At 40.8% G+C, this 16,543-nt stretch overlaps 1 protein-coding gene across 3 annotated transcripts in view; it reads right to left on the minus strand.

Moving 5' to 3' along the window:
• The window catches only part of LOC120567750 (complement C3-like), a 74,448-nt gene that overhangs the window by 44,654 nt on the left and 13,251 nt on the right, over positions 1-16,543 (minus strand). Inside the window, exons 6-10 of one of the 3 annotated variants that reach the window (XM_039814745.1) lie at positions 14,859-14,950; positions 13,910-13,992; positions 13,490-13,577; positions 11,180-11,282; positions 10,851-10,965 (exon numbers count right to left, since the gene is read on the minus strand). In XM_039814745.1, the coding sequence (XP_039670679.1) occupies positions 10,851-10,965; positions 11,180-11,282; positions 13,490-13,577; positions 13,910-13,992; positions 14,859-14,950 (481 nt within the window). Of the gene's footprint in view, positions 1-10,850; positions 10,966-11,179; positions 11,283-11,563; positions 11,920-13,489; positions 13,578-13,909; positions 13,993-14,858; positions 14,951-16,543 lie in introns of those variants that run through there. The other 2 variants (XM_039814756.1, XM_039814763.1) reach the window with 2 other exon arrangements.

Below are 16,543 nucleotides of genomic sequence, written 5' to 3' on the forward strand. Positions count from 1 at the left end.
TATTCCAACTAGCTGAATGTGTACCTGAACAAGCAGATAGATTATTGTGTTGGTAGTCCCGAACTGCATACTACAAAAATCTAACCGCGGTCTAAGCTACCACAAGCTAATTTTAGCTAACGTTAGTTAGCATGTCAAACAGGGCTAGTCAGTCTTTAAACGGCTCTGGAGCTAGTAAATCAGCATCTAGGAGAATGTAAAGTCGCACGTCAATGTTAAAATAGCAAGGTGACCAGTAAAACTACGGCAGACGACTACTCTTGGCTAATTAAAAAATTACTTACTTTAAGATGCTTCTTCAGGTTGGAAGTGGAGTAATTTGGACGCTGAAAGGAGGTTGGTTGCTGGCAAGCAGAGGCTGCACTGCACAGTTATATTTCATTCTCCCTGTTCGTTCTTTAATGTGAAATGCTGTTTGAATTTCCAAGATAGAAACTTATTGCTGCCCTGGCTCTGTCGTGCCGGTTCCGACTCCATTGTGACTGATCACGCAAATAGTTATTTTTTTCTATTTCATATCGGGGCTTCTGGAAAATGCATTAAGTTGCCTTAATTTATTCAGAGTGAATAAACTTGTGAAACAGAGAAGTATCGTCATGTAATCCATTGATTTTAACAATGTAACTGTATTCTAAATACCAACTATTTAAATTGTAACTGTAACGGAATACAGTTACTCATAATTTGTATTCTGAATACGTAACGCCGTTACATGTATTCCGTTACTCCCCAACACTGCGGATCAACCATGTCGAACTTCAGGCATCTCAAAACCACAGATAGGTCAGTCACTTGCTAATGTGAAAGAGACGTTACATTTAGCACATATGGTCACAGGTAACAAGCTAACCATCGCAAAGTGTTGTGCTAATACTTGGAACAGGCAGATTGTATCTATGTAGCGCATAGGAGGCGGGACACACGGATCCATCTCCCCAGGAACAAACTGTGTTGGCTGGGTAAACTCATTTGATGCATAATTGATCCTGTGGATGATTTGTAGGCTATTAAGTGAATACTTGCATGGCACAGCGGATCGTGGAGACGCTGGCCTCACTAACCTCTCCTCCTCTGAGTCGGGTTTCACTGAGCCTACTAACACTTAGAAAAGAAATGACATTACATCAGTGAGTTCAAACTGCTTATTGTGCGTAATTTGGACTGACACTGAGATACATGTTGTTCTGTAACTGGTGTGGCGCTGCCACTTTTCTCTTGATTTCCACTTCGACATTAGACATTTTTTGAGTGAAAGAGACGTTACATTTATCATTGTCACGGGTAACAAGCTAACCATCGCCAAGTGTTGTGCTAATGCTGGGAACAGGGAAATTGTATCTTTATAGTTGTAGCCATATGATGTGACAGACTTAGCTTAATATTTCACCAGGTCCGAGGGCTGGAGGGATGTGTTAAGTAGACCCTATAAAGTTATCTTTATTTTGATACTGTACTGTATGGATGGTAGCTACAGGACAAAGCTACAGTGTTGACAGATCACATGGCCAGAGACTTGAGACTTGACTTGGACTTGTTGCAAAAGACTTGAGACTCGACTTGGACTTGCAAAAAATGACTTGTGAACATCTCTGCCTGAATCATTTAACCCTTGTTCTGTCCTCGGGTCAAATTTGACCCGTGTTTTTTTAATATCAGAAATATGGGTTTCTTTAAACCAAATTGCCCCAAAAATAACATGGATGCATGGATGGGTGTTGTATGGAACCCATACAATGATCTTCACAGGTAAAAATAATGATTCAGTTTTATTTAATTTTGGATGTTTTATTCAATAGCATTAATAGCATTTGAAAATTTTTTTTAAATGGTTTAAAAAACAGTATCCTGACTAAACTTTACATTTACCAGTCTGATCCATTCAACATCCGTTGATTTTAACTATTAGGCAAAATAATTCTTAAAATTTCTGCTTTTTAAACTTTTTTTAAAATTAGATATATTGTCATATAAATTACGTTTATTGAACATGAATTTAAAGAAGCGCTAAAAAGTGATAAAAAAAAGTTCAATTTCAATTTTGACCTGGAAGAATAACAAGCTCATGGTCGACAGGAAGACATCTCAAGGGTTAAGGAATCTAGACACAAAGGTCCCCTGTGGTATTTTGACTTGTGACACCATGTCACACACTTTTAATAGATTCCTGAAGGAAAACTGCATATTCTTTTTAATTTTACAGGGTAAAAACAAATTTATTTTAATGCACTGTCGCATTGTTTGTACCAGTGTTTAAATCTGGAGGCTTTTCACGTCTGTCCTTTGTTTTTGAATTGCTTGAGTCAGTTATCAAATGCAGAAATAAACAGGACCTTTAAGTTTGCATTCAAACATCTAAAATAACTCCTCTCAGTTTCAAACTCATCACAGTTTTGGGTTTTGTGAAATGCCCCACATTTCCCAAGAGCTGAGCCACGGGGGAATGTGATGACTTGTCTGTTCAGAGGATCAAAGGTCATGTTGATACAACTCTAACCCCCCGGGCATTGAGCTGTCCTGTACAATGAAAAGAATAAACTGTGGTCTGTTTAGGACATTTTGAAGAGTTTGGTTTTACTAGGCTGTGGTGCAAGGAACAAGGCAAACACAATAGATACACTGCAAATCACAGTTTGTTTTAAGGTAAAACTCAGAAGCAGCACAACTCATTTCACATATGTGAAGACGTTTCAGGAGACTGATGAATTACACAGAAGCATTTAATGGACCCTCAATTGAAGAGAAAATGTAGGTAAGCGGTACATTTTAAATGATCTTTGAAATCTTTTAAAACAGCAGCGACAGCAGCATCAATGGGTTGCTGCTTTGGTGGCCGCCATGTTGAATGTAAACAAAAAGCTGCTTGGTCACTTCTCTATCGTCAAAACCCGCCAGGTGAATAAGCCAGTTTGTGATTGGTACCCGCAGATTTGTCACGAAAGCAGGATAGATAAATGTACAGGTTTCCAGTCTGAGCTGCAGGGCAAAATCAAATCGCTGGCAGATCAGGCTGGGTTTACCTAGTCTAGCTGGAGACGTTAAGCTTAGCTGTATTTTTAATGTAAACAAAGATTGTGGGTTCCATAAACACAGATGCTTAAAGGGGTGATAGAATGCAAAACCGATTTTACCCTGTCATAGTTGAATAACGACAGTTCGGTGGGTAAATAGGACATACATATAAGCTCAAAATCCCATTGACACCCCTTTACTATGAAAATCTCATATTTTGAAACTGCCGCTGAAAATGGGCGAATCTCAACAAAGCTGGTTGCTTACGTAAGTATCTCAAAACCTGTACCTTTGTCCCGCCCATGGGTGTATTAAGAGAATGGTCACGCCCCAACATTTACATAGGCTACACAACTGACCTGAGATCAGGTAGCTGTCTTCTGAATCTAGGTCGTGCAGATCTCTGCTATTCCATTACAAAATTTTGTCCGACTGTGTGCCGGAGTTCAGCGGGCCGGGGCTGCCTGGGTTGTTGCCTCGCCACCTGGCCTGCCTTCCTTCACAGACCCTGGCCTGCTATGAGCTCGATTGAGCTCCGTTACGGCTGGCAGCCCACAGCACCTCATACCCGCGCAAAGTCACTGTTTTTGGGCTAATGGACTACCAAACGCTGCTCTGACAGAGGTCCAGGGCCTGCAACTCCCCTCTTCCTGTTAGCTAAATGCCCAGTGTATGTGACTGAGAGCGCGGTCAGCGAGCTTGTTAGGCCAGCAATCTCTTACCACACGTTTCAGTTAATCTTATAATGTGTGTAATTATAATGTGTTGAGTTATTTAAACAAACGATTGGGGAAATAAACGCTGCTTGTCTGCGAGTCTCATTGATAGAGCCTGCGGCTGGATGTAGCTCTATCAATGAGAGCTAGCTAGCCTCCTCTTAGAATTCCTCTGAAATTCACAAATATTCATTAACTTGAAATCGGACACCGTTGTTAGCTTTATAAAACATTTAGGTAGATGTTGTATAAGTGGCGTGACAAAATTCAAACTGTAAATATACTCGAATTACGCCGAAAATAAAGCTAACTATCCGTGATTTGTAGCTACACATAGTTAGGATTGAAGGGACAGTCGCAGCTAACGAAACCCCTAATCTTCACAAATATTCATTAACTTGAAATCGGACACCGTTGTTAGCTTTATAAGACTTTTAGGTAGATGTTGTATAAGTGGCGTGATATGTGTGTAACATGTGGTAAGATATTATTGCTGGTGTAACAAGCTCGCTGAACGCGCTCTCACTCTCACACACGGGCCATTTAGCTAGCAGTAAGAGGGGAGTTGCAGGCCCTGGAGCTCTGTCAGGGCAGCGGCATTTGGTTGTCCATTAGCCCAAAAAACTGTGACTTTGCGCGGGTATGGAGTGCTTAGGGCTGCCAGTCGTGATGGAGCTCCAAGTACCTCACAGCAGGCCGGGGTCTGTGAAGGAAGGCAGGCCAGGCGGCGAGGCAGCAACACAGGCAGCACCGGCGCTGAACTCCGACACACAGACTTACCAAATTTGCAATTCGCCATCAATTTTCGTAAAACGGCCCATATTTGTAAGTTGTGTCAGCACAAGAAAGATAATTGAACTCTATAAAAGAACGATGTCACCCATTTTTCACCCAACAACTTTTGTGTACACATTTTCTGAATGACTATTGACTTTCTGTTGTTGTTTTTTTCCCATGTAGCCACTGATACTGATGGCATAATGCAGGGGCGATTCTAGGATCTGACCTTTGGGGGGCCCAGCCCCTAATTAAAAGTTGATAGCAGTTAAGCTATGGGGGTCCGGGGGCATGCCCCCGTAAGATTTTTTTTTTTAAACCCTTAAATCATGACTTCTGGTGAGTTTTGGGGAAAGAAATAGACAGATTGAGAAATGCAATTATGACAAACTATCAACAGATTCAAGGCATCTGCTGTGAAAAAAGATGGCAACTACAAAGCATGATTATTGCAGCACACATACCCAGGGGCATCGGACTGGGGGGGGAAAGGAGACTGAGTACCCAGGGCCCTCATGTGAGGAAAAGATGCTAGAATTAATAGCTGTGGATGCAGGGAGGAGCCAAGAAAATGCCTTTCTACAGGACCCAGAATTTTGAGCCCTGAACATACCTTGAACTGGTAAAATAAGCCTTATTTTTAGACAGGCTTATTCATGTTTTGTTTTTTTTTGCTGTTAATTTTCAACTTTTTCATTTACATCATTGATAGAAACTGATATGGTTATACAGCTAAATTATGCATAATCTAATAATGCCTCTGAACCAGATGGGGAAAATCCAGCATCTCTTTTTCTTAAGAGCCTAGTACTCCATGAAATGCATATGTAAATGTAATGTGAATGGAATATTTTAAATGTTTTTGCCTGTATAATATACCGGTCCACTTTCTCACCTGGTTCTTCCAGGTCCCTCTCTTTGTCCTCTCTCTCCATCCTCCTCTCTTCCTCTATCTTCCTCCCTCCGTCATATCAATGACAATCACATACAAAACATTTTGTAATCAACTTCAAATAAAAGAGAAAACAAAACACAGTAGTCCTACTATATATGTCTTACAGGCTTCCTAGCCATTTTCTCACCTTGTTCATCTTGCTCTCATGTGTTTTGTTTTGTATGCCTAATTGTCGGACAGATGATCAACAGTAACAGAATCAACCACGTCACCAAAGAGCGCTTGGGTTGGATTAGTTTACAAGGTGGCTGCTGCTGGAGAACTGAGATGTGTACATTCATTATGTCTATGTGTAGATTCCACCATCACGTCTGTTACAAAAGATATTGACAGCGCATTCATTTAAAAATCCTCAAACCAGCTGATGGTGTGGCTGCGACTCAGCTGTTCAAGTGGCAGAGGCTGGTTTTAGAACGTAATAACCTGTTTCATCGGCCAATAGAGAAGTCAGCTGGTAAAGTCACATATAAACTATATGAATAATATGATCATTAATCAATTTTATTTCTGCGTTACAAACAGCTTTACGAAATGGCAGAGTTTTAGAGAGAGCGGAGCCAAGTAGCGTTATATGTTGGAGCGAGATAGAGAGAGACTGAAGAGAGAGCGCCCAGTGGCGTTAGAAAAAAGCAGTGATTCAGGGAAATAAAATGTGTTTGTCGCCGATTCATCACTAGAAATGCAACTGAAGCAAACATGTCACTATCACTAATGTTATCCACATTTATATTTACACGCAACAAACGATATCCTGCTTCAAAAAGTCTAATTCTGACTAGAATCTGAGTATGACCATGTCAGGCTACCTGTAGCCTACTTAACGTGTTCATTCGATTAGATTTATTTATTTATTTTCACTCGATAGCCATACCTTTTCAGTGGTTGAAAGTAGCCATAGGCTACTCTGACGACCAAATTCCCCAATGTTATCTGCGCAGACTGACCAGTAGACTGAGGCGTCCTCGTTCAGGGAATCACAGACAGGCTGTTGACTTTAATAGGCTACAACTGAGCTGAGCCTGTTGTCTTTTATCCTATTCCATCGCTAAAATCAGGTTTTCAAAGTGATAACGTTTGAGCACTAAACGATTTCACAAAATCACAAGAACATCATTTTTCACAATCACAACGATAAGGACTTTATTTTTCAAGGGGTGCTGAGATGATTTTTAGGGGTGCTTCAGCGCTAGGCTAAAAATAGCCTAGCGCCGCCTATGGCCTAATGTACTAAAGCTTTTGCGCCCACTTCAGGCGTATTTGTTTCGCAACATGCGCATAAAAGCATGGCGAGGTATGTACAAACAGGCTGCACTGAGGTCAAAGCACAGACTGCCTGTCGCAGGAACTGAAAATGGCAAATTGCGCTTTTCCGTGTCATGCATATGCATTCACGGGAGGGTCAAGGGGAAAGTGGGAGTTTCCATAAAGAGATGGGAGGGGAAGCGTAAAGTGCGCCTAATTATTTATTCAGCGGTATGTACAAAAACAGCCTATGACAGTGCGCCTCTATTTTACGGTGAAAATTGTCCGCCTCTTAAAAGCAGCTGTAAACCAGGAGGCAGGTTTTCTCGCATATGCCTGCTGGTGAAATGGCAGCAGTAATCCGAGCAAGACAAAGACATAGGCCAAGGAGACAAGCTGAAAGTATTTTTGCCACAAGGATCACACTTTTTCAGTTGAGTGAACACAAAATCATTAAGCGTTACAGATTAAGCAGCCATGCGATATTGCAGTTACTGGAAGAAATCAAAGATGACATTGAATCTCCGACTCAGCATTTACATTCCATTCCAGCAGTTGTTAAACTCATCACTACATTACAAACATTGGCATCAGGATAATTTCAAACAGTCAAAGCATCAGCAGTGGGAATATTGCAGTCTGCACTCAGCCGTATCATAGCACCAGTAGGCTACTTAACGCTTTGCTACAGCACACTAGTCAAAACATACTGTAGCGAGCTACGTGGAAGAAGTTGAAGAGCCAAAGATATACAACTCTGTGGAAGTTTATTCAACCGCTACACACACGCGATACACAGGGGTCATCAACCTAACCCAGTGTTTCAGTCATGGTAACAAATGTAACAAAGGTAATGTAAATAAACATGACCACATTATCAGGACTAAAACCTAGGTAATGTAAATGCATAACAAAAGCACTAACAGAACATCATTTACCCACTTAAACTAAACACTTAAACAACACTAATAACCTAGTCCCATGATGCTTTGCACTGCCGTGCAGAACAGTCAATACAATGGCATCCTGTCGGCCATTACAATACATCTTCCCAACATTAATGCCGAAATAACAACCATGGCTAATGACTCACACACAACAATACACAACCCAACAGCAGCTGAGCAAAATTACAACCGGGGCACACATTCAGACGAGGGGGGTGATTGAATCCACATTTGGGGTCTTGAAAAGATGGATGCGCTGCTTGGACCGTAGACAGGGGGCGGATCTACCGGGCTGGCATCGGTTGGCAACCCCAGTTGGCAGCAACAAATTAAAAGTTATGGCCAATTTGACAATTTACGAGCGCAAATCTCCAATGTCCGACTACAGTAAATGCAGCACGAGATGACGCCATGATTTGTTTGGAAAACTGAGTGGTGTGTCGCGAGTGAACCAGGAGTTGCGAGGAAAGGAGAGACACAGGAGGAAAGAGGTCAAAACGGATTAACTATCTATCAAGAACTGAAATTATAATGAAAGCACAGTGCTAGCATAGCTGCGATGCTGATTTTGAGATGATAAAAATCAGGTTGAAGAACGTTATTTTGCTAACTTAGGTCTGACGTTTGTTCTGTGTAAAGTAGGCTACAAAAGCTAATATTGATTCAACGTCTGTCAAGGAAAACGAAACGTTGTAAAGTTACTTTTAATCTTATAGAAATGAAGAGGAAAGGTAGCATATGTAGTTTTTTCTCACTAAAGAGAAAGGCGAGAGAAATAGAAAATGAACAACTGAGCAAGGTAGACGGAGAAGATGAGGTGAAAGGAGAGAGAAAAGAAGTGGAAGGAGAGAGAGAAGGGCCACGGAAACGTGACAGAGACAGAATACAAGGCCAAGGTGACCAGGGACAGGAGGAGGTGGAGAACACCACAGCGGTGAAGATATGGAGGGAGAGCATCACCAAGATGAGGAGGGAGAAAGCGAGAGACAAGATAACGTGCAGGGCTCAGACAGTAAAAGGGAGAGTGCCTGGGCCGCCATCAGCAACGATCTCCAGCCGAGCTGGTCTACACGGTATGGAAACTGTTGCTGCATAGTATACTAAGTTACATATGAATAAGAACAACAAATGACAAAGACGGACATTTTTATAAAATTTAAAGGGGTGATAGAATGATTATATAGGGTATTTCACACTGTTCCTTATGGTCTCCTAATGGGGTATGTAACATTGGTTGGGCTGAAAATGGCCTGGTTGATATTTTATGGGCCCTTATGCATCCCTGTGTTTTGGCCCTATTTGTAACAAGAGCTTTTCTTCCAAATATGGTATGGTCATGAATATTTAGATGAGCTGCGCGGTGACATTAGAGACGCGTGCTGATTGGTTGAGCGAATCCCCAATACACATACATTAGAGAAGCGACAGAATCTCATATTCCAGACACTGCAATGTTTCATTACCAAATTCACTTCTGAGACTTTTTTAAGCGAGAAATCAACTATATAAAGCTCAAATATGGGCCGTTTTACAAAAATGTATGGCTAATTGCAAATTTGGTAAGACGTGTCGGACTTTAGGAGCTCCACACAGTCCGACAGAAAGCGACAGCCTGCTGGGCTCCATACCCAGGGCAAAGTCACCCTTTGTGGATACTGCATACGGGGCTCGCGGCCAGCTGCCGGCATAACTATATCTATAAATAATACATTTACGATTTTGAATGTCCCAATGTCTTATAAAGCTAACCGTTGTGTCCGATTTGATTTTAAGGCATTTTTATGAACGTGCGAGGCTTCTTGGTAGGACAAGCAGCTGCTTGCTATATGTCCCATTCATTACAATGGGGAAATACCGCAGCTAGCTAGCTACACTTTCGCCATAACTAAATTATATTTACTGTTTGAACTTTACGTCCCGCCACTTATACAACATCATTCCCCAATGTCTTATAAAGCTAACCGTTGTGTCCGATTTGATTTAAGGCATTTTATGACGCGAACGCGTCTTTGTAGGACAAGCAGCTGCTTGCTATATGTCCCATTCATTACAATGGGGAAATACCGCCGAGCTTGCGCTCACTTCGCATAACTAAAGTATATTTACAGTTTGAATTTCGTCACGGCATGAATATTACAGGTTCCTCAAGGTCTTACAAAGCTTAGCTAACACTTGTCCGAATTTCGATTTCAATTGAATGTATTTTTGTGAATGTCAGAGTTAGGAGGAGGCTAGCTAGCTCTCATTGATGGACTCCATCTCACCGCGCGCTCTATCAATGAGACTCGCGGCCAAAGAGGCGTTTTATTCCCCGATTGTTTGTTTAAATAACTCAACACACATACCCATTATAAGATTTACTGGAACCTGCGGGCTGTGGTAAAAGATTGCGGGTAACAAGCTCGCTGACCGCTGCGGTCAGGGCGGCGATGTAGCAACCCAGGCAGCACCAACACTGCACTAAACTCCGACACACAGTCGGAGAAAATTTGCAATTAGCCATCCATTTTCAAGCGGCCCATATTCGAGCTTTATATGGTTGATTTCTGCGCACAAAAAGTTTCAGAAGTGAATTTTGTAATGGAATAGCAGAAGATCTCGCTATGAGTTCAATCAGATTCTATTTTCAAACACCAAACTGTCGTTATTCAACTATGACAGGGTAAAATCGGTTTTGCATTCTATCACCCCTTTAAGAGACATTGCTTTGACTTCAAATAAATATAAAAATTCACATTTACTTAAATATTAATAATTAGGGAAAGTTGTCAGTGTGAAAGTGTGATGAGATGGGGAGATGAGTGTGAAAGTGTGATGAGATGGGGAGATGAGTTTTTATATTTTGTGTAGAATGTATTTTAGATCTATTGCTCAGATTAAATTAAAAAATGTAACAAATGAACCTAAAAATACTCTCCCAGGCCCTTTTGTAGTGTGTACATACTATTTCTCATCAAACTGATCAAATTCAGCATATATACGTCTGCCAAATGTTGCCACCCCTCAAAAATTCCTGCCCCCCTCTCGCCACCCCATAAATATTTTTCTAGATCCGCCCTTGACCGTAGAGGTGGAGCGCAATTTACGAAGAAGTGCAGGTTTGGTAAATACGACGTAAGCTAATGTATCACAGTGGGCGCTTTCTGCGGCTTGGCTATGGCGCTGATAACGCTACTTTCGCAAATGTACGTACAAGAGGCTTACCTGACTTGGTGAGCACAGAGGCCTTCACATACACAGAGTTGCCCACCAAAGATCTAACATCGGGGTAAGCTCTCTTGATCTCCTCCATGCTCAGATGGATCACTCCTTCATCCAGCTGCAGGAGAACAAGAACAGAAAGTAATTTCACAAAATATTTGACAGAAAAAGTACTTACTTATTATTAACAAATCTTTATTATTTCGACAAATTAAATCTTATCTCAAGGTCCACTTATAGGCCTTTCTGGAGCGTTTAATAGCACCCCCACAGTCTTGATAATTTCTTCAAACTTCCTCCCTTGAGAATTTTAGGATGGAGCAGTGACTTACATCCAACACCTGCTTCACTGAAGGCAGCCTTCTCATCTCTTGGTTGATCGTCACTCCAAACACCACATAGGCCGTCCCCTGGACCGGCTCCCCATACAGGTACCTGAAACACAATCACAACAATGGTCAGTCCACAGTCAATCATTCTTTTCTTATTGTAATAACCTGATTTACATCAGTTATTTTGTATTTTTCTCTGTTCTTAAATATGTGGTTTATTGATATAATGCATAACTTTTCTTTGGTTTATGTCAATGTGCATTAGGCTACATTTATTGAAATCAAAAAGTATTATTCTGTTCATAAAGTTATTTGCAGGTAATAATATTTTCGTGATGTGTTAATGCTTGTTTAGTAAAAGAGAAAAATAACTTAATTATTTACTTTAGAGATGACCTGAGAGTTTGATTTCCTGTTGACCTCTGTGTAATCACGCGAAGAAGAGAAAGGGGAGGAAGAGAAAAAAAAGGAGAAACACGAGGGTGTAGAGTAAAGCAGAGTTGAGCACATAGTGAGAGACAAAACGTATAGCCTAGCGTTTTAATGTGTATTTTAAATACATAAGACTGCGAACTGTTTTCTTTATCGCTCTACAAGTGTGAGTCGGCACTGTTTACTGCTGGCCAAGTGTGGTTTCGTCTGACTGAAGCAGCTAGCATGCGCGGAGTTTGCGGGGGGGCAGGGGGAGCACTGCCCCCCCTGGTAGCTGAAACGGGTAATTGCATTGTTTCAAAAATGAGTGGAATAATTACTTCTGACATAACCAGATATTTTATAAATACTTTAAAAACACAAAACAACTAAATGGGGATAGATAATACATCTGATTTCATATGCTGCTTTAGTAAAAATAATATTTTTTCAGGGCTCTGCCTCTCACCTGAGACCATTGGTCGCGCCATACAGCGCCGCAAAAACAATAATTTGTTGCACTAGTCGGGACATCTTACCGTGCCAACGTTACAATAAAGGTTGCCTAAATGTCATGTATATAAATTTGCTGTCAGCTTACTAATTGAATGCGCGTTTTGTGTAGATTTGGACTTTGATACGTTTTATTCCACTTTGTTTAAACGGCGAAGTTCACCTCGTTCACCTGTTTGGAGCTGACTGGTGAATGTGACGCGCGTATACCCCACTAACACAGAACGTTTAGGGAACGTTGGGGAACATTAGTTTTTGGTTCTCTAAAGGTTAGTTCGAACCAAACCAAAAACTAACGTTTAGGGAACGTTCCCTCATGGTTATAACGTTCCCTAAACGTTAGGGGAACAAACCAACGGGAACGTTCTCCTATGATTGCACTGTTACCTCCACACAACGTTCCCGTTTGGTTGTTTTTGGTTGTTTTTGGTTGTTCTGAGTGCGGTTTTGAAATGTTTATTTAAACCAGCTCCATTTACGTTTTTGAAGTAGCATATAAAAGGTTTGCAGTCACTTGATTTAGATTCACTCAAAAATTATTGGTCTTATAAAATCTAAGTAAGATAAACAACATAGCAAGATAATATATTTACTTTTAGGCTGAAATCAATTTTGCTAAAAACTGTACTTTTGTGCTTGATTTCGTTGTTTTAACTGTATTAGGTGAAAATACTTAAAACAAGAATCTATCGATTTTCACAACTAAGACAATTCACTTCTTACATTTCACTTCTAACAAGTGGCTCAATCAGTGTTTAAATCCAATCGTTACACCCCCCCGCCAGTAGGGGAAGACCGTGCCTCTGCTCTCAGGTGACCGATTCAAGTCCTGTCCTCCGGACTTCCGTTTGCGTTTGATACGCTACACCTACACCTATACTGTCTATGGCTACACCAACGGACAAAGAAAGAAGATTTTATTTGCTTCGCCAAACGATCTCACGAAAAAGTAAGTGAAATACGTTACAGTTTCATGATGTTATGGTTGTAATGCAACAGTTTGGGGTCTAACCGTAAGCCCTTTCCCTCGTAGTGCTTTGTTATATTCCGGTTTTAATCAGGTTGACCAAAAAAGGTTCAACAACTCACTTCAGCATTTGTTTTTCCCCGCGTCGACACCTTGCCAGTTAAGCAGCGACTTGTTCAAAATTTTTATTTTTGGTAAACTCTTTGTGCACAAACAATGTTCTCAATGCTCGAGTTCATGTGTAAATCCCCTGGTGAGACTTCGTGCAAAGTTTCATGTTGTGTCGAGCCTTCTTAGTGTTTTACATATAGTGATTTTTGATGCGATAAAAGTAGCCTCTAGTTCTCACATTCAAAAGGCCGTTTGACCAGAAAACGACAATACGATCAATCTTAAAAGTGCGTGCGTGTTTGACCGACCTGGCTGATATGTCTACTATCAGTTCACTGTCATCCAGGCTGAGGAAGGACTTCCTGGGAGTCAGGGTAACATTGAAGGCAGGAAGCAATGAAACACAACACATTGACAACAAAAATAGCACTGTACAAAGTCAGAGAGCCTCCTTACTCCTTTCCAAAAGATAAGATAAGATAGGTTAAACTTTATTGTTCCACAATGTTGAAAATGTGTCTTGGGCAAACCCGCCATTACCATTACAAACATGCATACAGACATGCATCATACACACATAGATGTTATTGAACAAACGACACAGCAAGGTTTCTTTTTGGAGCGTAACCCCCACACACACACACACACACACACACACACACACACACACACACACACACACACACAGACACTGATAGCAGAAGTAAGCATGGTGTAACTTGACCTACCGTATTTCTTCACCTCGAACGGGGAGGTGAATGTGTTCTGCTGCCTGTGGTCAAACTTTGCAGTCACTGTCCATTTCCCTTCACTGCCAAAGACATAAGGTCGCATCAGAGATCAAAGTAAGATTCATCCTCTTGGAAACATGAATGTCTGTAGATAATGTTGTGTCAATCCATCTCGTTTTTGCAGAAATGTTTCATTGAATAAGTCAGAATTTTGACCTGCTTGCGGCACTATAGGGAAACGGAACAATGTCAGTGGCAGTCAATGTTAGTGAGAGTCACCCTCTGGTGACCAAGAATGTTTGTATAAAATGTCATAGCACGTCATCATATAGTTGTTGAGATATTTTAGGACTAAAGAGATGGATCCAAAAAGCTATTATGCTAGCATAGCCAGAAATATCAATAATGGCTGTGTATGGTTCTTCCACACTACTGAGGCGCTGCTGCTCATCCCACAAATGCATGTTCCTTACAAGTGGGGCACCATTTGAAAGGGAACTAAACAAGCTTGCCACAGATAAATAATGTACCAAACACAAATTTCCTTACTTTTTGTGCTAAGTTTATGTCCAACAACCAAGAATCTACAATTCTTGAAGATTGTATGTGTAATGTGTGAATGTGAAGCAGGATGGCTGTCAAAAAAAGTATGAATCCCCCCCTTGTCATGTATGCTGGTTGGCGGATGTCCTTAATTTCCTTCAATTAGAACAAAGTAGACTTTCTTTTGTGTATGTAAGCAAAAAAAGGAAACTTGTTTTTATACATATATATTTCAACTGCTTTTGTAGCCTATTCCTGTTTTGAAATTAATAAACAAACATGGGAACAAAAAAAAAGTATAAATGCTGAGCTAACGTCCCTGGATAAAAGATTGAGATAAAAACATAGAAATGTCTTGGCAGTGGAAGGAGTTGTAAATATTAGTAAAATAAGTTGAACTTACATAACAATGTCAGAGAGCGGAAAAGTGTCTGTAAAGACGCCATCAACAGCTCTGACCCTGGAGATCTGTTTAACCACCACGCCATCTGGATTCTGAAACACACACACACACACACACACACACGCAAACAGGTTCATTTGAGCCAATATAACCGATAACTCAACAACAAAACGCATGACCCAGAAGATCTTAATCATCTTTTTTGGTTTTGTTTATTGCTTTAACATCTTCCTGTTTCACATCTCAACATTTACTAGGGCTGCATCTAATGATCATTTTGTTTATTGATTAATCCATTAAGCGTTTAGATTATAAAATGTGAAGCACTGTGAAAAATGTGCCTTAAAATCTCTTAAACCCCAATAATATGTTTTCAAAGGTCTTCTTTTCTCAGTCCAACCGTCTAAAACCACAAGATATTTGTTTTAACCCTTCATGTTGTCTTCAGGTCAAATTTGACCCATTGTCTAAATGTCTATATCAGAAATATGGGTTTCTTTTTAACTACCTAATTTTGATTACCCAAACATAACATGTAACATTCAGATCAGTGGTGGCCTAAAGGTTAAAGAAGCAAGCTTGGGACCTGGAGGTTGCTGTTTCAAGCCCCAGATAAAATCTGGGTGGGGAAAGTGAATGAGCACGGAGGTCCCCTTGAGGAAAGCCCTTAACCCCAACTGCTCCATTACATGTCATTTAGCTGACGCTTTTATCCAAAGCGACTTACAATTGAGTGCTTTCAACTGTGAAGGTTCAAACTCCAGACAGCAAGTAGTAAGTGCAAGTACATTAGCTTTAAATAAGCAAAGCTACAAAGAGACATGAAAGTGCAGCTTCAAGAATTTGTTTTTGTTTTTTTTATGCGAGGTGTAGTCGGAAGAGATGTGTTTTTAGCCTTCAGCGGATGATGTGTAGGCTTTCGGCCATCCTAATGTCGATAGGGAGCTCGTTCCACCATTTGGGAGCCAAGACAGTGAACAGTTGGGATTTCGTTGAGTGATTAGTTGTCCCTCGCTGTGAGGGGGCAGCAAGCAGTTTGGCTGATGCAGAGCGGAGTGGGCGGGTTGGGGTATATGGTTTGACCATGTCCTGGATGTATGCTGGGGCTGATCCGTTTGTGGCCCTGTATGTAAGTACTAGTGTCTTGAAGCGGATGCGGGCAGCAATTGGTAACCAGTGAAGAGAGCGGAGGAGCGGTGTAGTGTGAGAGAACTTGGGGAGGTTGAAGACAAGTCGAGCTGCTGCATTCTGAATGAGCTGCAGGGGCCGGATGGCACATGCAGGCAGGCCAATCATTTCCAGTGGAGCTGCTCAGTGGCCAGCAGATCAGACTGTCGTTGTACTGGGCAGCTTCCAGGTATGAATGTTACAGGTCGTCGTTGCAAATGAGGAATTGTTCTCACTCAACTTACATGGATAAATAAAGGTTAAAATAAAAACATCCATACAATGTGCTTCGCAAGTACAAACAAAATCTAAACTTTCATTGAATTTTGTGTGTTTTGTTAAATTTTTTAGCATTTCAAAAAAAATTGAAATTTGTCGAAACTGAACGTTGACATGTGATTATCCTTCCTTTAATATTAGTCTAAAAAATTCATAATTTCTGCTTTTCAACTCAATTAGGTATAAGTTCCTATAAGTGAGGGATGACCATTAATTCAAAAAAAAAGTGTAAATCTTGT

This window comes from Perca fluviatilis, chromosome 1 (assembly GCF_010015445.1).
Source record: "Perca fluviatilis chromosome 1, GENO_Pfluv_1.0, whole genome shotgun sequence".
In the NCBI taxonomy this organism is placed as follows: Eukaryota; Metazoa; Chordata; class Actinopteri; order Perciformes; family Percidae; genus Perca; species Perca fluviatilis.